Here is a 23368-nt window from a genome sequence, read left to right as displayed (position 1 = left end):
AGACATGGAGGTTAGGAAGGAGAAAGAAGGAGGACAGGGCACACCCAAATCCCTCCATCTTAGAATCCCTGACCCCCATGTACAAAACTTGGACCCCTGCGTACAAGGCTTAAAACCCCCCTGTACAGCACTCAAAAATCCTTCCTTTCACTTCGTGATTATCTCTACTATGCTATCTAAACTTGTGTGTGTGTGGCTTGTAATTCTTCATACAGAGTTGGTAATTTGCTCCACGGGCTAAGATCAAAACCCCACGTGTGTCTTTGGCTGCCTGCCAGGGTCTCAGAGCCCCCTGCCAGCGGCTCTGGCCATCCAGGACACCCAGAGGGATGTTCTGGATTCCGACACCTTTTTACCTGAAGATGGTCCAGGGTGGAAATGCAGGCTTTTTGAGATGTCTGTAGATGTATATAATGACATCCACAATGCTTGCTGTTCTCTTTCTCAAAGGAGGATCCCCTCCCTCATCCTCCAGCTTCCAGAGCGGCTCTCTCAGTCATACTAATGCCAGCAGGTTGTTCCTGGTGGTTCCCTGTGGATGAAGAAGTGTTGTGTGGAGAGAATGGGAGATTTCACATTCTCACTGATGAGCGAGGAGTTATCTGGTGTTGCAAGATGCTGCACATCAGCTTTGGACACCATCAGCTGGCTCCAAACCAGCTTTCTCTGATGTCAGCACCCACAAAAGTCTGTTTTCTGTTGTCCCCCTCTCCTGACAGCTTTGGAAGATGCTCAGGAAGACCTTGCTCCCTGCTCTCTGGGTCACACTGAGCTCACAAGGAGCCCAAAGCCAGTGCCCAGCCATCTCTGCACATTCTGGACTCTCAGAGCTGCTGGTCCCCACATCCCTTGGGCTGGAGCCATCTGTCTGCACACATTGTCCACCAGCATCTGTGGTCAGAGGATCCCCATCAAAGTCTGATGTATTCCTGGTCCTCATCTCCAAGGGTTATGGATGTGTTGGAGTGTGAAGGGAGTTTTCCTCCCTTCCAAAACTCCCTTTCATTCTGCAGTACTGGTCTCCATCCCTCTGGGTGTCTCTCCCAGGGGACAAGCAGGATGGGCTCGCCTGCTGCCTCCTGAAATCTTGCAGCGAGGCGTTGCATGGGTTTAGTGTAGACAGACAGCATGGCAGGAATTTCCTTTTCTGGGGTCTGAGTCAGCTGCCAGCCCTGTTTTATTATTTTGGGTACTGGGAGAATGTGGGGAAGGAGGATCAAGCAAAGGGAGGGAAAGAGAGGGGAAGAAGCTGTTTCCATTTATGGGTTATGAGAAGCAGTTGCAACTCTTGTGGATTTTTATGGAAGGTAGCCCTGGCTGTGGGGAAAGCTGGGTTTTAATGAATTCAATTATGATGTTGCACAGAACTGAGTGAAAAGGCCCCACAAACAGCCTGGTTTTATATTAAAAAAACTGAATCCTGTAGACAATCAGACTAAAAACTCCCCTTCCAGAGGAGGTGAGAACCAGAGCAGACAGGCACAGGTGAGCATGGAGCCAACTCCAAGCTGAGCCTAAAACCCCTGAAAACTCCCGTCTAGAGTTGGACTCAACCCAGCATGGACTGATTACGAGCTGTTTTTTCTGCACTAAGGCAAGGCTGGAGCCACTGGGACTCACCTGTTACCCAGAACAGGCATCCTTCTCTCAAGCTCTTCTCTGAGCTCTGGGAGCTGCCTGAAGGGTGCCAGGGCACAAAAGGCCTCTTCCCCTTTTCTCCAGTTTTTCCCCCATGCCAGGAAAGAGCTGGCTGGGATCCTTTGGTGTCCCTGTGATTCCTTTACAGCTGCAGTCTTGAGATCCTGTGCCATGGGCTCCTGCAGCAAGCAACCTCCTTGGTCAGACCCACTGAGTGGGGAGCATTGTGTTGGAGAGGCAGGAACAACACCCCTTGGGAGCTGCCCTTCTCCTCCTTCCCCCAGGATGCAGTAAAAAATTGCCCTCCTTTTCTGTTCCCTCTCTGGAGGCTCCTGGTTCTCTCTGAGCCACAGGAGGATCCCTGAACTGCAGTGCGTTTCTGCAGGAGTAATCCACAGGGAGCCCTGCAAGGTCTCCAAGGGGGACAGGGTTTGCTTCTGCAGGAGGGAAGATCTGAGGATCAGACAGACGCCACTGACTGCAGCAGGATCTTTGTCCTCCCACAGTCAAGCTGAGAGGCCATGGGTGGGATTTGAAAGGAGCCTATTCCAGGAAGATTCCAGACCTCACATGCTGTCTGAAACACAAGGACATGCAGGTCCATGTTCATCCACATCCTGGACCTTCTGCCTCAAGCTCACACTTCTCCTGGGACACCCATCAACTCATTGTCCCTGTGCTTTGGCCCACTTTTTGTGGAGGCTTCAGTGACTCGTATCATGTCACCAAGATGTAAAGTGAGGGTGCAGTCACAGATCTACAGGACCACAGAACCACAGAACCACAGAACCACAGAACCACAGAACCACAGAACCACAGAACCACAGGCTGGGGAAGGTTGGAAGGGCCCACAGGGGTCACCTGCTGCCACCTCCCTGCTCCAGCAGGGCCATCCCAGAGCTCAGGGCACAGCAGGGTGTGCTCACAGCTCTGCAATGTCCCCAGGCAGGGACACTCCACAGCCTCTGCACCATCTGCTCAGGGCTGGCACTGCCCAGGGCAGCAGTTCTGCCTCCTGGGCAGGGGCAGCTCCTGGGCTCAGGCCCTGCCCGTGGCTCTGGGGCCATTGCTGGGCCTGGAGCAGAGCCTGGGCCTGCTCTGACCTCTGCACACACGGACACACAGGGACACACAGGGACACCCAAGGACACCCAGGGCTGAGGCCCCTCTCAGCTGGGACTCCTCTCCAGGCTGAGCAGCCCCAGCTCCCTCAGCCTTTCCTGGGCATGGAGATGCTCCAGGTGCTTCCTTAGCTCCGCAGCCTCCCCTGGAGCTGCTCCAGGAGCCCCAGGTCCCTCCTGGCCTGAGAAGCCCAGAGCTGGGCACAGGCCAGGCTTTCACCCTTTTTCACAGGCTTGAGATCACGATTGTTTCCCCTGTGCAGGGAGCAGTCAGGTTTGCACGGTGCACACCCAGGGCTGGAGGAAGGCTCAGTGCACAAGGTGCTGCCCAGCCAAGGTGTCAGTACAAGGAAAGGAACATGTAGAAAAATACTAAATATATTCTTTTATTTTTCCCAGTTTTAATAACTGCAAGAGTGCAAACAGGAAAGCTGTTAAGGATTTTAAGACTCAGCTTTATTGTTTCCTATAAGCAAAAAGCTGCTGTTGTTTCCCCAGGATGAAGTTTAGCAGGATCATTTGGATCTCAATGTGTCCTAATTGCTCTGGGGACTCCAATAAAAATTCAAAATAAGGAGCTGTAGGATTTGGTTTAAAGAAAAAGTATGTTCCATGCACAGTGATTTGTGATTACCCAAAGGCTCTTTTTTTAGCACGTAGCTGGTTTATTTTAGTCTGTGGGATATGTTTTATCCACAGCCTCTTTTCCATATTGGAAGTGAAGGATGTAGGACCTGCAGTTTGCGCCGGCAGAGATGGATGGAAACCACTGGGACTGCATATTGTCCATGAGCAATGCCCATCAGTGCTCCAGGGGCTCTGTGAAGTGTAGCTCTGGCATCAGTGTGTGGCTGAGGGCTCAGCCCAGCCCTGCCCCTCACAGCCTGCAGAAATGCTGCAGGTGACTTAGAACTTGGTGTCACTGGGGAGGAGGCACTCCTGCACAGAGCAGAGGGTGATGTACTGAGCAGTTTGGTGCTGCATAAATCTTTGGTGTGCCCACATCTAGAGTTCTCTATGCAATGCTGCTTTCCCTGTGTTCAGACTGTAACAGAGAGATAGAAGTAAAAGAATTATAGAAAATCCAGAAAAAGATAGGCAAAATACTCAAAGGGGTGGAGAAGCTGTCTTTTGAGAACATGCTAAGAAGGCAGGGTCTACAATCTGGAGAGGAGAGGTTGAGAATGATAATGAGGTCTTCAAAATCATATAGAAAACAAACCCATGGGGAAAATAATTGAGGATTTTCACAATGAGAATGGTAGAAGGTTTTTATTTTCAGCCATGTTGAAAGGGCAGAGGTCAAAGCAGAGACATAAGAAGGAAGAAATGCGCTTCAAAAAGAACCATGGCTGTGATCTCTCCATGTCTCTCCAGGATTGTCTCCTCAAAGAGCCCTGACTGTGCCCATGTGCAGGGGAATGCGTGACACCTGCCTTTTATAAATTCACTGGTAAGTCAGGTGATAAAAGCACATCCATCCCTGTCCTGCAGCCATGCTGTGGATGGGATCTACAACCTGGACATCAAATGGATGGGATCTACAGCCTGGGCACATTCCATTCCTTCTCACAGGGGACAGGAACTCAGAGCACATGGTCCATCTCAGCAAAGGATGTCACTATAGGCATTTTAGCTCAAGAAGTTCAACATCCCTTCCAACCCAAACCATTCCGTGATTCCGTCTTCACTAAGCTGGAGGGAATGGGATGCAGAGCAGCAAGGAGAAGCAAGGCTGCTGCAGGAAGCAGCCCAGCTCAGCATGAACTTGAAGAAAAGCTCATGCTTGACTAAGCAGCAAGATTCTTCTCCAAGCCTTCCTATGTCCCAGCAGCCAAGTGGTTACACAAAACTGAAGTGGGAGCCTTTCCAGTTCCTAACGCAGAAAAGAAAATTAAAAATAAATCATTTCCCACCAGCCATTCAGCTTCAACAAAAGCTGGGACACTTCCAGAGCCAGTCCCTGAAAGAGCTGCTGTGTGGTTTCCAACCCCTCACAAAATCAGGGCAAACTTTGCTGCTTCTCTGCCCAGCCTCTTCGGGAGCACTGCTTCCCTGCAGTGGCTGCCAGCCCGGCTTCGTTGGCCCTGCCGCAAATCCAGCATCATGCCAAAGCACATGATGGGGTATTTCTGCTCTCCTTCCCTCCCAACCAGCCCTGCCCTGTCTCTTCCTGGTCCAGGGGCTGTGTAGGACCTGGGGCAGAGTGGGGCTGGAGCAGGGAGTGAGTGGCTGTCCTGAATTGCTATCCTGTGGCACTGGAAACTCACAGTGATAAGCTGGTGCTGCTGGAATTCTGATAAATGAAGGTAATAGCTGTTGGCTTGCTGAGTCTGGCCTGCAAACCAGGGCAGCATGAGATCCTCAGTCCCCGCAGGGCCAAAGGGAGGGGATCCTCAGTCCCTTCAGCCTCTGTCCCATCTCTCCCACCAAGCCCCAGCTCTGGGAAGGAGAAAAGGCCATGGTTAGCCATGGACCATGGGTCCCTTGGCTTCCCTCAGCCTGTCCTACAGCAATAATGTGCTCTTTCTAGCAAGAATCCATGTTCTTCTACTTATGGAGACCTTACAGAGCTGCTCTGCTCCAAATCCTGGAGCTCCTGCTTACCAACTGTCTGCAGCTCAGCAGGGCCATGTTATCTGTTGCTGTGACCAGTCCTGGCTGGGATATGTGCCAGGTCATCCCCTTTTTCTGCCAGACCCGGTTTTGAATGCTAACCCTGGTTATGTTTGTGGGAGGCTGGGATCACTGGACATGCAAAGGGTGCCCACCCTATTCCCAGGACCTAGGAAAGAGCAGTCACTTGAGAGGGTGCCTGAGCCTGCAGAAAGGGCAAGACTTGTGAAAATCCACAGATGGGAACCCACACACCACTTTTCAGCCCTTACCTGCTTCAGAGAGCACTTTGCAAAGCAGAAATGAGGAGGGGCTCGGGGAGTGTCAGCCTGCAGCCTGAGGCAGCCAGGCTGTACAGCTTTGGGACCATCAAAGGAGCCCCAGAGGGACCTCTGAACATCCCCTGTCCCTTGCCCCAGTGCTGCAGTGTGTCCTCTCCCCACAGGCTGGTTGAAGCTGTGGCAGTTTCAGAGGCTGAGCTGCACTTTAGTGCTTTCCAGAGCAAACAGAACAGTGTTGAGAGTCTGGGTTTGTGCTTTGTCTGGAGCTGGTGACCTTTCAGCTATCTGCTGGAGGCAGATGTGGACAGTTGCAACCAGCTGTTCCACCATCATTTTTTCTTCCAGGTTTTTCAAACTGTGGAAAAGCTTGTCTGCTTTTCCTTTTGCTCTGTCTTCCAGCCTGTCTGCTCCTCCCTTTGCTCCTCTGTCTTCCACCCTGTCTGCTCCTCCCTTTGCTCTTCCACCTTCCCCACACAGGTGGGGAGGCAGCAGGTCACAGATGAGCTGCAGGGTGAGAGAGACTTTCTGCAGCTGACATGGGATGAGCTGGGAGCGTGGCAGGAGTTGGCTGCATGACTCCAGTCCAAGGCATCACCATGAAGAGCTCTGATCAGAGCCACAGACTGTCACAATCCAGTCTGGCAGTTCCTCTGGAGATCCTGGGAAGCCTCAGCCACTCATAACCTGTGTGTGCTTCAAGTGACTGCCACTGCAAGCAAAACTCAAGTAGTTGGTGTCTTGCTGGGAGTTTGTCATGGGTTGCTACACCCTCAGCTCGTCTGCAGGCTTTGGGTGTACACAGCAGCCCCCAAGCAGGTGTGTGCAATGGGAGACACACCAACCTCAAGGGTCAGGAGGCTGCAAGAGGCCTGGATTTCTCCTCCTGGCTGTCACCCTGGAAGCTGATGGTCTTCCCAGCTCAGCAATAGTCTGTGCACACATCCTGCCAGGCTTTCCCTGGTGCCTCTTCTCCAGCAGGAACACAGGCCAAGGAGGAACATGACTAAGGCTTTAACTATTGATTCCTCAGCACTCCTTCCAGACCACAAACATTCCAGTGAGACTTCACAGAGGGTGAAACAGTAGTATAATGCTTAACAACTGTAGTAGTTTATATGTAATAAAAAATGGTGGTTTTTTTTTCTTTTAATATAAATAATGTAAGCTACTTAAAGTTAGGAGGGATGGTTGGGACACCACACATTAGGGTTTCCCAGCATTTCTCACTCAGGCTCATCTCCTAACTGCTTTTAGTTTCCTGTTTTCTGGTTGCATACAGCTGTGCCAAGCTTGAACTATTGGACTGGAATTCAGCTTGGGTGGTTCCTACTGGAGTTTTTGGATGGATGGCAGGGAGGTGGAGAATTTCAGCTCAAAGCCTTCTGCCTGTTTTTAAAAGATTTCACTCACACCCCCCACATTATTCATCTCATATTAAGAAAAAGGCCAGCAAAGTTTTGCTGGAAAAATTCCTCCAAAGATTTGAGCAGTGGTTTGGTGTTGCATGTCTTACATGTCTGTATTATACCTTCACTTTGAGAAAGTCAAAATTTGGCCCATGTTAGGTTTTCAGCATCTTTTGAGATCACAGTGTGGTTATGCTCAGGAGAGTATTGGTGGTTTTGCAAGTAAATTCCTGGAAGATGCTGCATTGGCTGGGCCCTGCTGTCAGTGCATGGGAACATCAAGTGCCTGGGACTCATTTTCTCTCCTGGATTTGGTGGGAAAGAGATTTACAGCTTTTTCCTCTTAATTAGGGATGGCAGATGAACAGGCTAGAGGAGACTTGGCGCACGTGTGTGAACCTGAGGACTGTCCCAGGGGCTTGTTTTGCCCTCCCTTGGGAGGGCTCAGCTCCTGCAGGTGGGATTCTGAGCTACAGGAGGCTGATGTGCTGGTGACCCACGAAGTCTAGGCCAGCCTTTCTCTTGTCAGGCTAGTGGAGAATGAAGTTGAAGGCCTGCAAAGGCAAGCACAAGAGAGGGTAAAAGCAGATCCCTCTGCAGGGACTTGACACAGACATCTGCTGCCAAGCTGCTCTGTGGGCTCTTTCCAGCCACTGGAAAGCAGGTGGCACATCTGGACCCTGATCCACCCATCACCTCTAGCAGCACACAGGCAGTGCTGTCCTGTCCTTCTGTCTCCATCAACTCTATGCAAGTCTGGCCCGTGAGCTCAGGCAGCTGTCTGCAGAGGACACACCATCTGTGGTGACCTGACATGCTCCCCCAGCCTGGGGTCACCTCAGGGGGACACATCACTGTCCATCCCTGCCTTGCGCAAAACACTCTGCAAGAGAAATGTTGCTACATCAATCACTTTGGAAGCTTGGATTTGCTTGCATTTAGCTCAAAGACCTTTACCATGGCTCTTGTTTGTTGGTGGGATCAGTCCAAAACTCAGATATCTCACTCTATGGATCTGATCGGTGAAATTGGACATTCTGTGGGCTCACATCGACTAATTTCTCCTGAAGCCTGCAACCACAGAGTCCCTTTGCTCCACTTTATCTGGCTGGGGGGGGCTTTGTAATGAAAGATGTCAGAAGCCCTGTGTAAGGAATACTCTTGCACTGCCATGTCTGAAAACCCCAGAGAACCAGAGCGTGCTGAGGAAAAAGCACTTGCAGTGCTTTGCCATGGAGTTGTGGGATGGGTCTGGGAAACAGCTCGATGAGGAGCAGCAGCAGGGTGGCAGGAAACCAGCAGGATTCTCCTCTCTGGCCTGGGTCTCACTCTCTCTGGTCCCTTGTTGCAGGCAGGGGCCGTGCAGGGATCGGGAGCACCTGGCTGCGATAGGCGCGGCGATGCCGCACGCGCTGTGACCGCGAGGGATGCACACGGATGCACGTGGAGAAGAGGTAAAACTGCCAGCACTGCCTCCAGGAGGGACCTGCCCCATCTCAGGACTGTGGCACATGCAGCCCTCAAGAGTGCTTCACCCCAAAGCCATGCCATGCAGGGCGCTGAGCTCCCCAGCCCATCCCACGTCCCAGCTGTGGGGAGCAGGACACGGAGAGCGGGCCAGATCTGAGGTCCAGGATTGCCTGGGCTGTGGGACAGGAGCAAAGTCAGGCAGGAATTGGGGTTCCCCTTGGGATCTGGCCTGCTCAGCAGCAGCTGAGCATGTACCTATGTGGATCTGCCCTTAACCAGGCCACAGAGGGGTGTTTGGGTCCAAATCCCTCCTCTCCCTTACTCAGGTGCAGAGGAAGCAGCAGCAGGGAGGGGCTGCTGACATCTCCACAGGGTGAGAGGTGCTCTGTAAGAGCAGAGGCAGCTGCAGTTCCGCATCCCTTGTTAACAAGAACTGGCCTGGCCCAGCAATTAGGGATTTTACTGCTAATGAAAGCTTCAGCTCAGCAAGGAAGAGCACTCAGAGTGTGTTGCTAAACCCGGGCCCTCTCCTGGCTGCTCAAAGGTGATGGCTTACTGAGAGGGAAACTGAGGCAGGGAATTTGAACGATCTGCTTCAGATGTGAGTTAGGAACTGAGTTAGGGGGAAAACCCCAGAGACCTGTCTGCCTGCTGGCACTGATTAGCCAGGCTTCCTGTGCAGGTGAACCACAGTGACATCTCCAAATGGTTTGGGTTGGAAGGGACCTCAGAGGTTATCCTCTCACCCCCTGCCCTGGGCAGGGACACCGTCCCCTATCCCAGGCTGCTCCAAGCCACATCCAGCCTGGCCTTGGACACTTCCAGGGATCCTGGGGCAGCCACAGCTTCTCTGGGCACCCTGTGCCAGGGCCTCACCACCCTCACAGGGAAGAATTTCTTCCTAATCTCTAATGCAGCCCTGCTCTCTGTCAGTGTGAAGCCATTTGTCCTTGTCCTGTCACTTCATGCCCTTATCAAAATCCCTCTCCAGCTCTCTTGGAGTCCCTTTAGGTTCTGGAATGGGCTCTAAGGTCTCCCTGGAGTTTTCTCTCCTCCAGGCTGAACAGACTTATGAAGACAGATAATATTTTTAAAATATCTGTGAAGACACATATTGCTTAAAACCAAAATCAGCTGTTACAATGGCTCAGCCTGGGTGCCATGCAGAATACTCCTGCTTCCAGAAGAGATCATTTCTGGTGGCATTTGACTGCAGCTGTGGGAGGGTTATGGTGGAGTAAAGCTTGCATAGCACTGTGGGGCTGAGGATGATGCGTGTAAGACCTTGCAGACTTTGCATCAATTGGTCTATTAGCCAAAAAAGTGCCTTTTTGTCAAAAAAACTACTTATATCAGTGCAAAACAGTGTCCTTCCCTTGCCCTACAGAGAGAGCATCCCAGGGAATATTCAATCAGGACACTTTTGCCAGAGTTTTAGCTGGCAGCTTGTGACACCCTTCAGCAGTACTTGTGTGTTGGGAAGAGAAGTGGTGCTCTGGCAGGCAGGATGCTCTGCAGAACTGCTAACTCAGCAGGGAGAATCACACAGGTTGGCACAGCACAGCTGCTTAGAATGGTTAGAAAAGAATAAATCACTCTTATTGCCTGTTTCACCTATTTCTCCTCTTTCTGGAAGGCAGGGAATGCAAGGGAATAGCATCCCAGCAGCAAGTCTGGGAAATGCAGCCATGCCACGCTGCTGTCCCCAGCCCTGGGCACTAACAGCCTGTGCGGGACACGTCCCGTGTTCTGAGACCCTCTGGGGTTATGGCAGCAGCCGGAAAGGTGGGTGCCTGGGCCCCAATGGCTCAGCACCACAACAAAAGCTGTTCCTCTCCCATCTCACTGCCCTGAGTAAGGAGCACCGGGCCGCCAAAAGCATCAAACACCAGAATAGTCCTTCCCTGCTTTTACACTGAGGATGTGGGGTGGGATGGGGGCTTCAACCTGCCTTTCCATCCCTTCCCGATGCCCACGCTGTGGTTTCTTTTCCCTCGTAGGTAGTAGCGAGGCTGAGCTGAGCGCGGGGAGGGATCCCGTGAGCGCTGGGACAGCGAGCGGAACATGAGCGAGAGCAGCCCCTTGCCGTGGCCTGCCGCGGATGAGTGCGAGCCGCATTCCCCGGGCTCGCAGCCGTCCCCGCTGGCCTGCAGCGATGGGGACGAGCAGCCGAGCCAGCCTGCGGAGCCTGCCAGCGGGAGAGCCAGCCCCCGGCACGATGCTCAGCCCTCCCGAGCGGAGGGGGAGCGCGGGGAGCAGCGGGACGAACATCTGGAAGCGGTGACAGAGCCAGGCGAGCGGCTCAGCGAGCAGGGACAAGGGACGGGCGCTGGCAGCGAGAGCGGCCGTGCGGACGGGGCCGGGCTGGCCAACGGCGTGGACGCTGCGCTGGCCGCGGGCCGGGAGCGGCCGCCGCAGGAGCGGGACACGCCCGGCCGGAGCAGCCCCGAGCTGGGGGACAGGGGCTCCCCCAGCCCCGAGAGAGCGAGCGGGGCCCTCAGCAAGGAGCGGTGGCACAGCGTCCTGGGATCCTCAGAAGCGCTGAGTGCTGACGAGGCAGAGGAGCAGTTCGGGTGAGTGCGGAGCGGCCGTAAGGTCGGCTCAGTCCTGGTGTGTGTGTGTGTTGTTTTCGAGGCTCCTTGGTTCGAGTTACTCGGCTCCGTGTGTAACTCATCAGTTTAAGGAGCTGCAGCTGCTCTCATGGCTGACTGTGGCTTTCCACTCCTGTTTCTCTTTGGGCTTCTAGCACATTTTTTCCCCGTTTGTAACTTTTTACTCTTTTTTTTTTTCTCTCTGGACTTCTCACACAGTTTTTTTTCCTGTTACAAATTCAAAAAGCTCTGATTAGAGCCAGTGTCTGCTCACAGAGCCACTAAAGTGAACGGGAAGCTTTTGGGATCTCGAGAGGAGCTGGTTGTGCTCACTTTGGGGGTGTCCCACTTGCAAGTTGCAGCGCTTATGGCAGAGCTACCCGAGGTAACTTTGGACAAGTACAACAACCTGGGGATGCTGCAGAGCCAGGCTTGTCTGGGAGGCTGGTGTGCCCTGGAAGTCTCTGGCAGTCGCTGGGCTAGCAGGTGGCAGCTGTGTATCTGAAAGTGGGCACGGCACTGAGCTCTGACTGAGCTCTGCTCTCCACTGCACCTGTGGCAGGTGTTACCAGCACCTGGGTGACAGAAACAGCAGTGTGACACAAAAGGTACAAGTGTCATCCAATTCTCAAGTGTCTGTGACAAACCTGAACATGTGCAATGTCCCTCAGTCCCTGAGTTCTCTCTTCTGGCAGTCTGGCTCACAGGAGAGCTCTCCAGGCTGGGGGACACTCACACTGGTGTGCTGTCCACAGCTGATTTTATGCCTCTGAAGGTTTCTGGACCTCCATGGGATTCTGCAGCCTGGGGGCTTAGGGGGAAAGACAGGTCTCTGGGATGAGGAGAGGTTCTTCCCATGCCATTCCTGCAGGAAGGGTATGGATGCTTCCTTTTGCCACCAGAAATCAGCCAGGGCTCTGTGTTGTAGCCACACGGGGTTGATGCCTGCTGTGAATTTTACAGCCCTGCCTGTGCACCTACCCCGGGGCAGGAGAGATCCTGCAAGCAAGAGGGGCCTAAGAATAGCAGCAGGAGTTGTCCCAAAGGAGTGTGGCTCTCTGAAGAGGAGCTGTGAAGGGGCAGGGTGGCCAAGGTGGTCTGGGCATCACCTCTTAGCTCTAGCCCCATGCAGGCTCTATGCTGAGCTGTGCGTCCCCAGCACTGTCTGGAGCGTGGGCAGCAGAGCTGGGAAGCCACGCAGGGTGTGGGCTGACAGCAGGCATCCCTCCTGCTTTGTTTCTCTGCTCTTGAACAGGCTTCTCTGTAAAAGGCTGGTGGTTTGTTTCACTCAAGAGCCCCAGCAAGAAGCAGCAGCACTGCTTCAAAAAGCACAGCTGAAGGTGTTGCAGAGGAGGTGTCCGGGGCAGGCTGCTGCCGTCCAGAGAGCTCGGGGAGCCTGTCCCCAGGCAGGTCCCAGGAGCCCTGTGAGCTATGCAGTCAGGTCTTGCATAGCTGCAAGTCTCTCAGGTTTCAGGAGAATCATATTTGCCTGGTAGGTGGCTCCCTGGCAGAGGCTGCGTGTTCAAGAGGAAACTAAGAGTGGCCAGAGAATGCTGCTGCAGTCACTGGAAGTGCAATTATTTTAAGGTACTAGGGCATGAATTGGTAGAAGTGGCAGGCTGAGGATTTGGAGATGATGCAACCTGATTGGGGTCTGCATGCAGAGTCCGTGATCTCGTGCTCTAAACATATTCACTTGGATAGCAAATGAGTCTTTTGGGAGGCTGAATGCACAAGGGACAAGTCACACGCTATATTCAAAGCAGAAGGGCAGCTGGAAAACTTCTGGGACGCAGCTGAAGTCTGGGAAACCACTTGGAGCCTGCAGATTGGGTTAGCTCACTGTGCTGGAGCTCATCAGTGCTTTGACCACCTATGTTCAGGGTAAATGGCGGGAACGTGTGGCTGGGCCAAGCACAGCGTGGAGCTGCTCTGCCCTGACCACATGGACTGTCCACTCTCCTGGGTCAGTGTGGGTCAGGAAGAACTGACAGATGGACCAAGGCACCAGGATGTTGCTATCCTCCTGCATCACATCTGAGTTTCCCCATTTTTTTCTTTACTCCCCTTTGGGGAATTGTGGTAATGACCCATTCTGGGTATAGGAGAACCTGGTCTGACGTTTTACTAATGAGCAGTCAACTGTTTGTTCCTGATGAGAAATCATTTGTCATCATCTGCACGTTGCTGCTTGTATGATGCATTTTCTCCCTGAATTTTAAAGTACTTTACAAGAAGGTGTTGAGTCTTGCTCTTCCCAGTGGAATGGAGAATTAGAGGGGGAAGTCATCCAAGGTCATCAATTCATGGGAGAGCTGGAGAAGAACCCATTATTGTCCTCCTGAAGGTAGGTTACTTCCTGCATCTATGCAGGAAATGATTGATAAAAAAAATATATCAGGCAAACACAGCAAAAGATTGAGTGTTTGTGTTGCAATTTGCATTAACTGAATCCCTTTTCCTCCTTTCTGGTTTATTCCATTGCATCTATTGTTTGTCAAAGCCCCATTTTCCTTTCTTGTGGCTGTGTTGCCTAGAGGTCTTTCACCTTCTCAGAAGCCCCCAACACTGGCCCTGCTGATCTCAGGGAGGTCACAGCTCTGCAGTCCAACTGCAAGATTCGCCAGGGCGTGATGCTCTCTACTTTCAGCCCCATGAACTAATGGAAAAAGATCAAAATTTTTAACAGAGAAATCCCCACCTTTTGCTTGTAGACACACTCAGCACCTGCAGTTTTGGGACTGCGGCTTTTGCCCACACATTTCCTCCCATGGCAACATATAGCTGTCAAAAAATTCACATTCCATCAAATAAAGTTTCAGAAAAACTTTGCAGAAGGACTGCAGTGCAGAGGAAAGGAAGTCCTGTTTTCCATCATGTCCTTCTCTGGCAGGATCCACACTCCACCAGCACAGCAAACTTGTGATGGCAAGTTGAACATGAGTCAGCAGTGCCCTGCAAGCTGGGAGGGACAACCATGTCCTGGGGGGCATCAGGCCCAGCATGGCCAGCTGGGCCAGGAAGGGCATTGTCCCACTCTGCTCTGAGCTGGGGTGGGCCGAGACCTCGAGGCCTGGGTCAGTTCTGTGCACCACAAGAAAGATCTAAAGCTGTTAGGAAGTGTCCAGAAGAGGGACATGGGGGTGGTGAAGAGCCATCAGGGGACAAGTATAGGGATGGAGTATACAAGGTCTGTGGTGTGAGCAATTAATAGAAATGATTCTGTACAGTGTATTGAAAGAGCAGGGCTGTCTTCTCTGGGATCATGGCAATGTGGGACCTGCTAAGTGATAACCAGGAGGTTATTCTGGCATTGGATCCAGTAGCAGGTGTCATATGCAAAAGTCTCCAGTTCAGAGGTCTGGCTTTTTACTGGGACATGACCAAATTAAGGGCTGGCTGAGCCTCTGGGATTGCTCATCACAAAACTGTTTTTTTCAGCACTGGAATCTTGTAACAAAATTGGGAATCAAAACAGGTTATACCACAGAAGGATCCCAAGGGCCATTATCACAGCGGCCATTTCTGCCTCTTCACTTGCCTCCCAACTCCAAATGGAACAGAGCAAGGATTGCCTTGACAGTATTTTCTACATTTCTCCTTTTGATCCAGGTTTGCTTCTGGAGATGCCAAGCTGAGCTGCAGCGATGATGACAGGGAGCATTTCCAATTCAAAGACATCAGGGATGGCTTCAGCTCGACCTTCGAGAAGATTGTTGAGTCTGACCTTATGAAAGGGACCTACTACAGCAGCCTGGACTCTTTGGACGTGCTCTCCCTCACAGACGAGACAGACAGCTGTGTCAGTTTTGAGGCGCCCCTCACCCCACTGATCCAGCAAAGGGCCAAGGAGAGCCCTGAGCTCCTGGAGCAGAAACTGGCAGCCCAGCAGAGAGAAGCCCTTCACCACATGGCTGCTGATAAGCAGGAGCAGGGGGCAGCCAAGCCAGCAGAGGGGGATTTTGGGAGCCCTCTCAGACACTCAATTACCAGCAGCAGGTCAGAGAATGTGCTCAGCCGCCTGTCCTTGAAGAGCATCCCAAATGGATTCCATGTGGAAGGCTCAGAGGAAGATGCCACCAAGATCATTAACTCCATCAGGTAAGGCAGGGAGTTTCTTGGACAGTGGCTCCTTTTCTTATGGGATCCCAGTCCAGGAGCAAGGCTCAGTGGGCATGACCATGTTGGAACTGCTCTTACACCCCTTATGCTTCCTCTCATATGTTGTTGTGGCAGAAGGGGCAAACACCAACAGGAAAACTTTCACCTGCACCTGCAAAGCCCTTGGCAGGCTGGAGACAGTCAGGTGCTCTCCCAAATGCCTCAGAAGTGCAGGCAAACCTCAAGGTTTTGCTGAGGACAGGCTACCCCTACAGAAGCCTCCCCAAAGGTTCTTCTGCAGGTGATTAGCAGAGACTTCATCCTCTGGACCAGCTCAGACCCAAATCAACACCCTGGAAGGCAGCAGCTCATGTGTAGGGCACTTCCCTGCATGAGGAAGCCAGGTGATGAGTAACCAGGTCAGGGGGATCTGGAGTGAGGCCGTTATGTCCAGCTATCAGGCCAGCAGTGAGTCATGCTGCTCAAAAATGCTTGAATTGGTGCTGTAAGTGGCCTTGGGCAGGCAGATAAAGGACTGTATGCCCACCTACATGATGCCAGGGCTGCTCAGAGCATTGTCTGTGGGCACAGCTGGCCACGAGGCCAGCAGGCAGCTACAGGGGAGCAGCTCACCAGTAAAAGCTGGTCTGGTGCCAGTCCCATTGACATGATTTGTACAAGTGCAGCTTCTCATCCTCAGCAAATAACCTGAACTGAAAAGCACAGCATCTATCCCTAAGATTTCCATGATGTCCGTGGCTTGGAAAGACCTTGGGATCCCCAGTGGGGAGAGAGGAAGCTTAAAAGGTGTTGAGGCTGCTTACTTTGATACACTCTCATTTCTCAGGGGGAAGCTGCCCTCTCTCCGACCTTTTCTCCCAATTTGAAATTACACTGCAGTATTTCATTTGAGCTGAAATAAAGGAGGGCTTGTCCAATGTCCAGTTCACAGCCATATTGCTGGTCTTTCATGTTTTGTTTTTTTTTTTTTTGTGAGAGCAAGGAGAAATCAAAAGGTGGCATTTTCTGTGGCTTTCATGGAGTCGCGCTGCAGCTCCTTGAATGTTTCTTGTCTCTGCACAGTGATGCCAGCCTGAAGGACACCCTGTCAGACTCGGACTCGGACATGGGCAGCACGGAGCAGCTGGACCAGGGCAGCACAGACACGCTGGCCAACGGCTGCAGGGCGGACAGCGAGGCTGCCAAGAGGTTGGCCAAGCGCCTCTACAACCTCGAGGGCTTCAAGCGCTGTGACGTGGCCCGACAGCTCGGGAAGAAGTACGTGGGATCAGCCCTGTCAGGGGTGACAGAGACATGGGGCTGGGCAGCACCGGTCATGCTGGGAGGCCAGGAAAAGGCAGGAGTGGCCAAGTCGGGGTGCTGGATGGAGTTGGGGCTGCTGGAGATCTTCCCAGTTAAAGCTAGGAGCTCAACGTCCTTAGAATACGAATGCTACAAGCTGCCTGTAGTATTGGGCAGTAAATGTCACAAGCTGCTGCCTACCAGAACCAAGAGCTTCTTGCCTTTGGGAAGAGCCCAGCAAGACTAAAGCAATCCTCAGGCTGAAGGGTTTGGGTGCCAGACCTGCCTCTACACTGGCCTCCCTGCCACTCACCAGGTTTTTCATGTCTGCACCCCAAAATGTCCTTGCTGCAGAGCCTCCCAACCAGTCTGTACGAGGGTAGGAAGGGTTGGCTGGAAAGCCAGAGACACACAGGGAGGTCCAGGCTCTTCAGCTGGTAGATTTGCCTGGGTAAAGCAGAAGGGAAATCAAAAAATATTCAAAAGTGGGAGAGGTACAGAGATTTCTAAAAGACAGAGTAACAGTAACGAGTGTAGCAGTAACAGATTATTTTAGGATGCCAGTGGGTGTGAAGGCACCAATCCCCATCATCCTTTGCCTGGATCAGATATAACCTGTGTTGCTGGGATTTTTTTTTTTTCTTTTGTCCTTGGAATGTCTCCCCCCTGCCCAGATCAGCAGAACACACCTGTCCCTCAGCAAATACACTTTCAGTACCAGGCTTGTGTGTGATTCCCAGTTCAGTGCTGGGACAGAAGGAGCCCAGCAATTCTCTCCTAGAGAGGCTCTTTGCATCACCTGGCAACATCCTCGTTCTCCTCCTTTGCTGAGGTTCTTGTAGCAGATGCATTGCTGGTTGCTCTTGCCTCAGGTGTGTAACATGCTTCTCCTTTCTTTCAAATTTGCCATGACAGCTCACTGAGGGAGGAACTTTCAAGCACTGGGTTTCTTAGTCTGTCCCTTTGCTATTTCCTGCAGTCCTCACTCACACCTGCAACCCTCACGCCTCGGGAGGCTGTTTGGTGACCCGCATCTGGGAATTCACACTGCCTTTGAAACAAAAGTTTTGTTTTGATCAGCTGGGTTTTGACATCTGAACCATTTCCTGACATGAGACCTAAATAGAGCTGCAGACTCTTGGATCACGCAGGTGGATTGGCATAGCAGAAAAAGAAATAGGGTGAAGACAGGTATTTATAGGTATTAATATAGATATTAAGTCAGTCTTGCTCACTTAAGACAATGTAAGACCAACCTATAGTGCTGGGAACAGACTGAGTTTAAGTGATGCTTTCAGACCAGCTCTATGTAGGAGGGCTGTACAAAAAGTGAAATCTCATTTTATCACTTCTTTTTTCTTTGTGATAATTGGCAATTTTCTAAAAAAAAAAAAAAAAAAGAGAGAGAGAAAGTAAACCAAAGCCAAAACTATTCATCCTTGTCAAACAGGCAGAAAAGGCTTGACAAACAAGGAAATGCAGGTTTGATATCTCTCCACAGTTTGTTTCCATCTGCCTCAGTTCTGTGCAATTAACCTAAAACCCTGAAATTACTATTGGCAGTTGTTTGGGCAACTGAACTCTCCATGGAAGACTCCTGTTCCAGCATTGGTCTGTGGCCCCCTCATCTCCATCAGTGCCCACAGGCACATCTAGTGCTGGGTGGAGACTGAACTGTCCCAGGCTGTGAAGGTGGCACTTCCTTGTAGGGATTCCCAGAGCTGTGCTCACCAAATCCCTGTGGCAGCAGCCCAGGACAGCTCCAGCACTGCAGTGCCCTGGGATGTGGGGTCTGCCAGGTCCCAGCGACGGGCAGCATGACGAGGGCACAAGGCCTGTTTCACCCCCCAGAGAGGAGCTTTTACTCACACAAGTTCTTATGGCACTGAAGTGACCCAGGTGCAGTGGGATTCAGGTAAAACATCATAAATCTTTCCATGTCCAGAAACATGGGAATGGACTGGGAGAAAAGGCCAGGGCTCCTGGGTCCCCCTGGTGTGGCTTGTGACCCAGTAGGTCAGTCAGAACTCTTGGCACCTGGACCCTCCCAAAGCAGGCAGAGGTAGGGAGCATCAAACTGGGCTGTAAGGTGAGAGGAGGCCTGTGGAGGCTGAAAGGGCAGCAGCCAGAGGATGCCAGGCATGTCCCCACAGGAAATGCCTTGCAGGGCCACCAGCCAGAGCATGGCAGGAATGTCCCCATGGGAAATGCCTTGCTCTCCTTGTAGGAATGTCTCTGTCGTCATGGTGGAAGTGTCACCCATTCCTGCAGGAAGGGGTGGCACTGGCACAGAGACAGAGGAGGATAATTCCTGAGTGAGGAAACCAGAGCAAACACAAAAGTCCATCTTAGGGTGGGTCAGGGTCTTGCCCTGGCTCCTGTTGTTATCCCATGGCCTGGGGCATGTTAACTGTCTCTGGGGCTCAGGGAAAAGAGTCCCATCTATGTCACTGGGTCCCTGGAGACACAGGAGTTTGTTGTTTGCAGGGGTCTGGCTGCCTTCTGATGTCTTGTGACACTGTCCAGCTCCCTTGGCAGAGCCAGCAGCCCTGCCTGGAGCTCATGGAGCTCTCCTGCTCCAGTTTATCCAGCAGCACCCATCTGCCACAGCAGCAAGGGGCTCTGCTGAGAGGGTGGGATGGGAGTCTCTGTGGGTGAGAGCAGGGGCATTTTACAGGGAGGGGGGACACAGCCAGCACTGGGAGAGAGAGCCAGGTGTTGGAGGAGCACAGGACATCCCTATGGCTCCTCCTGGCTGGTTTGGGAGGAGGTTTTGCCTGGCCAGCAGCACAACACAGGGATGCAGCAGGGCAGATGTTTCTCATTCTCAGGTGTCCGGAGCTAGCTGTGGGCACATCAGGGAGGTCTTCCAGCAGCACTCCAGGCCAGGAGCAATTCACCCTGTGCCTGAAATGGTGTCTGCAGCATCTTGCTGGGATTGGGCTGGCCCAGAGGCAGCATTCTGCTGTTCCTCTGTCTTGTGGACAGTGTCTTCTTCCCCAATGAAGGGGCTGACCACTCCCTCTTTAATTACAGTAATGAATTTAGCAAGTTGGTAGCAGAGGAGTATCTCAGCTTCTTTGACTTCACTGGCCTGACCCTTGACAAAGCACTCAGGTGAGCTCTGGGATGGAGAGAGTGGTGGGATTTTGGGGTTTCCTCCATGCTTCCCGGCACCATATGAGTCATCCATGTGAGAGGAGCAGGGGCTGGGGGGAGATCCAGGCTGTCACTCAGTCTTTGGTATCACGTTTGGCTCAGGGTGCTGCCTCCAAAAGTGAGCTTCAGGAGGGCCCACAGCCTGCTTCCCCAGGGTGGAGAGCAGCTCTCCCAGGAATCCCATCCCATACAGAATCAGAGCAAGTGGGAGTAATTATTTTTCTTTTGGATGGGCAACCCATCCTGGTGGCACCATGCCTGAGGTGGATCAGATCCCAGCTGGCAGCACATTTCCCTGCACAGCTCCATAGATCCCTTTGCACCCCCTCTGCAGGCTGTGGGGCTGGGGGGAGGACAAAGGACCCCTTTCCATCTCGCACCTTAGGCAGGACACTGCCTCCCACCTTAGCAGGACATCTCTAAGCATCCCTTTCTCTGTGCAGGACGTTCTTGAAAGCGTTCCCGCTGATGGGAGAGACGCAGGAGCGGGAGCGGGTGCTGATCCATTTCTCCCGGCGCTACTGCCAGTGCAACTCCGAGGAGAGCACCTCTGAAGGTACTGCTTCCTCTCCTCTGCCTCCTGGCCATGCCACGGGGCACCTGGGCACAGAGCTGGAGTGCAACCACCACCCACAGCCAGGCAGACACGGCTGCAGCTTCTCCCATCCCCAGGGATCCTGCCCTGGTCATTGTCCCTGCCCTGGGAGGGGCTGGGAATGCTGGGGACTGACAGACCCCCCCAGAGAGAGCCAGACCAGTCTCCACGTGCCAGCTCACAGCACTGAGGGGCAAACACATTCTGGCACATGGACTGGTCCTTGAAGGACCTCACAAAAGGGCTAGAGAGTACCAGGGAGGAGGCAGGGACTGGAATATTACTTTCACAAGCAGCTGCTTTGGGTTTAGAAGTGGGAAGTTTGGTCTTTTAAAGGAAAACTGGTTTGAAGCCAATTTTATGGTGGTTGTTTTAGGAAAAGGTAAAGTCTGAGGGAAAAGAGGATGTCTTTGGGGTTTTTTGTGTTGCTGTTTTGGTTTGTTTTGTTAAATCCTACACAGCTGAAGGGAGCAGATATTCTTTAAGGTTCCCACACACAGCAACTGGCCTTGGTTTAGCAATGGCCAGGCTGCCAAGACAACAAACACCAGAGCTGCATGAGAAGGGGAGTAACCAGCCACAGCTGTGTGACTGTTGTGTGTTCCAGATGGGATTCATACACTCACCTGTGCCCTGATGCTGCTGAACACAGACCTCCATGGCCATGTAAGTAGCCCCTGGAGGAGCATCCATCCTTTATTCTGTCCCAGGAAGGAATTCCCAGGGTAGATCTCTGTTCCCTGGTTCTGTCCTGCCTTGCTGGACAATTGAGATGGTTTGGCAGAGAGTTCTCTGACCTGCTCCAGATGGAATTTTGGGTACCTAGGGACAGTCCACACCTGAGTGTCACTGCACAGTGAAGCCAAAGGCATGTGTCCTGCTGACACCAGTGATCCTGCCCAGGGCCAGGCAGTGTTGCCTCCTCTCCTGCTGCTCAGCTCAGCCCTGACCCAGGAGCTCTCAGTGAATTCTTCCCTGCCAGTCCCTGGTGGCTGCTCCTTCTTGTGGTGCAGACACCTCTCCCCAAAAACTGCTGTGAGGGGCCAGTGGGTTTACACAGGTCCACATTTGATCTTTCCTATCCAAAACATGAAGTGAGTTCCAGCTGTTCCTTTGCCCCAGGATGTAACAGGCAGCCACTGGAGAGTTTAATAGGAAAAAAAAGAGCAGAGTGAACAGAACTCAGTGCCCAGAAAAGTGGCTGAAAAATGGCAGAAGCTGTGAGAAGATCTCTCAGCACCTTCTAGAGGCTCCCAGTAACCTGTCTCTGCACACAGTGGGATAGCAGTGGAATCAGTGTCATGGAGCATTCATCCTCCAGTCAAAATGGTTGGAACCGAGGAATTATTTCCATCAAATCATTTCCTGCAGTAGCAAAAGCAGCATTGTGGCAAAAGGCAAACTATGTGACTTCAATCCAAATTAATCGTATTTTGCCTAGTTTTTTTAAGTAAAAAAAAAATAAATTAAAAAATCCACAATATGCCTCTGGGAAGATAAACATAATTGAAGGGACAAAAAACCCAATCTAAACCTCAAAAACCTTACCATTTCTGTTCTTCATTGACAAGGTGGCTCAGAGGCCTGGTAAGAAGAAATGTTCTCACGATATCTAGGCACAGAAGAAATAGCTTTCTTTTGACCAGATGTGCAAATGCCTGAGCTTTTCTTTGAAAAATCTTCTCTTTATTTTTCTGCATGTGTGACATTAATTTCTTCTTCTCCTTTTCCTCCTTTTTTTTTAATTTTTAAAAATTTCCTTCTGCTCCTGGAACCTCTCTTTCTGCTCTTTAACCCTTTACCAGGTGGTAAGTGCAGTCCTTCTAGTGTTTTGCTTTAAAGCCCTGGCATTTGACTTGTTTTGATTGTGTTAAAAACAGTAAGAACTTTTGTTTGTCTGGAATCCTAAGTGATTGTGCAGTGTTCTTCCCTACTTAGCAAGCCATTAGCAGCTGATTTCATCACATGAAACGCTCCTGGTGTAAAGAAACCTCCATGAACTGTGGTGTACCTGGGAATGTGTGACTTGATCTCCTACCCCTCCTTGTTAGAGATGCTGCCATGATGTTCCATGTGACTTCCGATGTTATTTTGCTTTTAAATGTTGTGTGTGTGTTGCAGTGTTTTACTGTGCATTGCTGGAGTGGGAGATGCCCTCGGTGAGGAGAGGGGGGTGCTGTGTGTCTGTAAAGGGGCAGCTCCTCACAGCAGTGTCCTGGCGTGGTCTAGTTCACCATTCCAGCAAAGACCTGACACAGAGCTTTAGAGCAGGAGACTTTGGCCTCAGCACCGTTGATTTTCTACTCAGGTGCGCTCAGACCCCGTTTCCAAACCACCCAGCAAACTTTAAAATGAGGCATTCCCTATTCATGGAAGCACCTGGAGTTGGTGTTAAAAGCCAGCGGTCACCAGCAACATTCCAAGACTGATGCCTTGGAGTGGCTACCTAAAACAGAGGCTAGACAAACTTAAGAGAATAAAAGCAGATATTTATTAAAGGCCTTCAATAGATACACCTTGGGCAGTCAGAAGCCTCAAAGGGGCTACACCCAGGATGGACAATGGTCACTGGTTTTTCAGACAATTTTAAGTTTGATTCATTTACATCTGAGGGCTTAATCCTCCAATTACAGCTTAAGGTAATGAAGTCATTTACTCCAAGTTATCCCCTCCAATTCACAGTTGTTTACACCTCTGGGCCCTGACACAATCAGCTGTCCTTGAGTTCCAGGCCTAGAGGAGAATAGTTTTGTCTGAATGAAATGGGAGAACAGCAGCTGACAGGCCATGGAGTTTTAGAGTTAGATATTAAGGCAGTGCAGGATCTGAGAAATGGAAAAGCTAAATCCTAAAACATCAAGATTATACATGTAGGATAATCCAAATTGCAACTTTCTGCCTTGCTCTGCTGGTGCTGTTTGAGCTCCAGGAGTTCTTATGGCAAAGAAAGCACTGCCCTGCTCCATCTGCCCCAGGAAGACAAAGCTGAGGGCTGTGTCTTTTCCCACTGTCACTGTTGGCCCTCCTGGCCATGGGAGGACAGTGACAGATCAACACCTTTGCATCACCAGCACTCATGGGTGCATTT

The 23368-nt window shown here is 51.7% G+C and overlaps 1 protein-coding gene across 1 annotated transcript in view; it reads left to right on the top strand.

The window, feature by feature from the left end:
• The window catches only part of PSD2 (pleckstrin and Sec7 domain containing 2), a 54473-nt gene that overhangs the window by 10407 nt on the left and 20698 nt on the right, over nucleotides 1-23368 (top strand). The window contains exons 2-8 of the mRNA XM_038150327.1: nucleotides 8414-8516; nucleotides 10533-11105; nucleotides 14736-15224; nucleotides 16308-16502; nucleotides 19563-19643; nucleotides 20129-20241; nucleotides 20888-20946. Coding sequence (XP_038006255.1) covers nucleotides 10597-11105; nucleotides 14736-15224; nucleotides 16308-16502; nucleotides 19563-19643; nucleotides 20129-20241; nucleotides 20888-20946 — 1446 coding nt within the window. The 5' untranslated portion in view covers nucleotides 8414-8516; nucleotides 10533-10596. The remainder of the gene's footprint in view (nucleotides 1-8413; nucleotides 8517-10532; nucleotides 11106-14735; nucleotides 15225-16307; nucleotides 16503-19562; nucleotides 19644-20128; nucleotides 20242-20887; nucleotides 20947-23368) is intronic.

Source organism: Motacilla alba, chromosome 13 (assembly GCF_015832195.1).
Source record: "Motacilla alba alba isolate MOTALB_02 chromosome 13, Motacilla_alba_V1.0_pri, whole genome shotgun sequence".
In the NCBI taxonomy this organism is placed as follows: Eukaryota; Metazoa; Chordata; class Aves; order Passeriformes; family Motacillidae; genus Motacilla; species Motacilla alba.
Note: the sequence above shows the minus strand (reverse complement) of the source record. Positions and strands in the feature narration are given on the sequence as shown.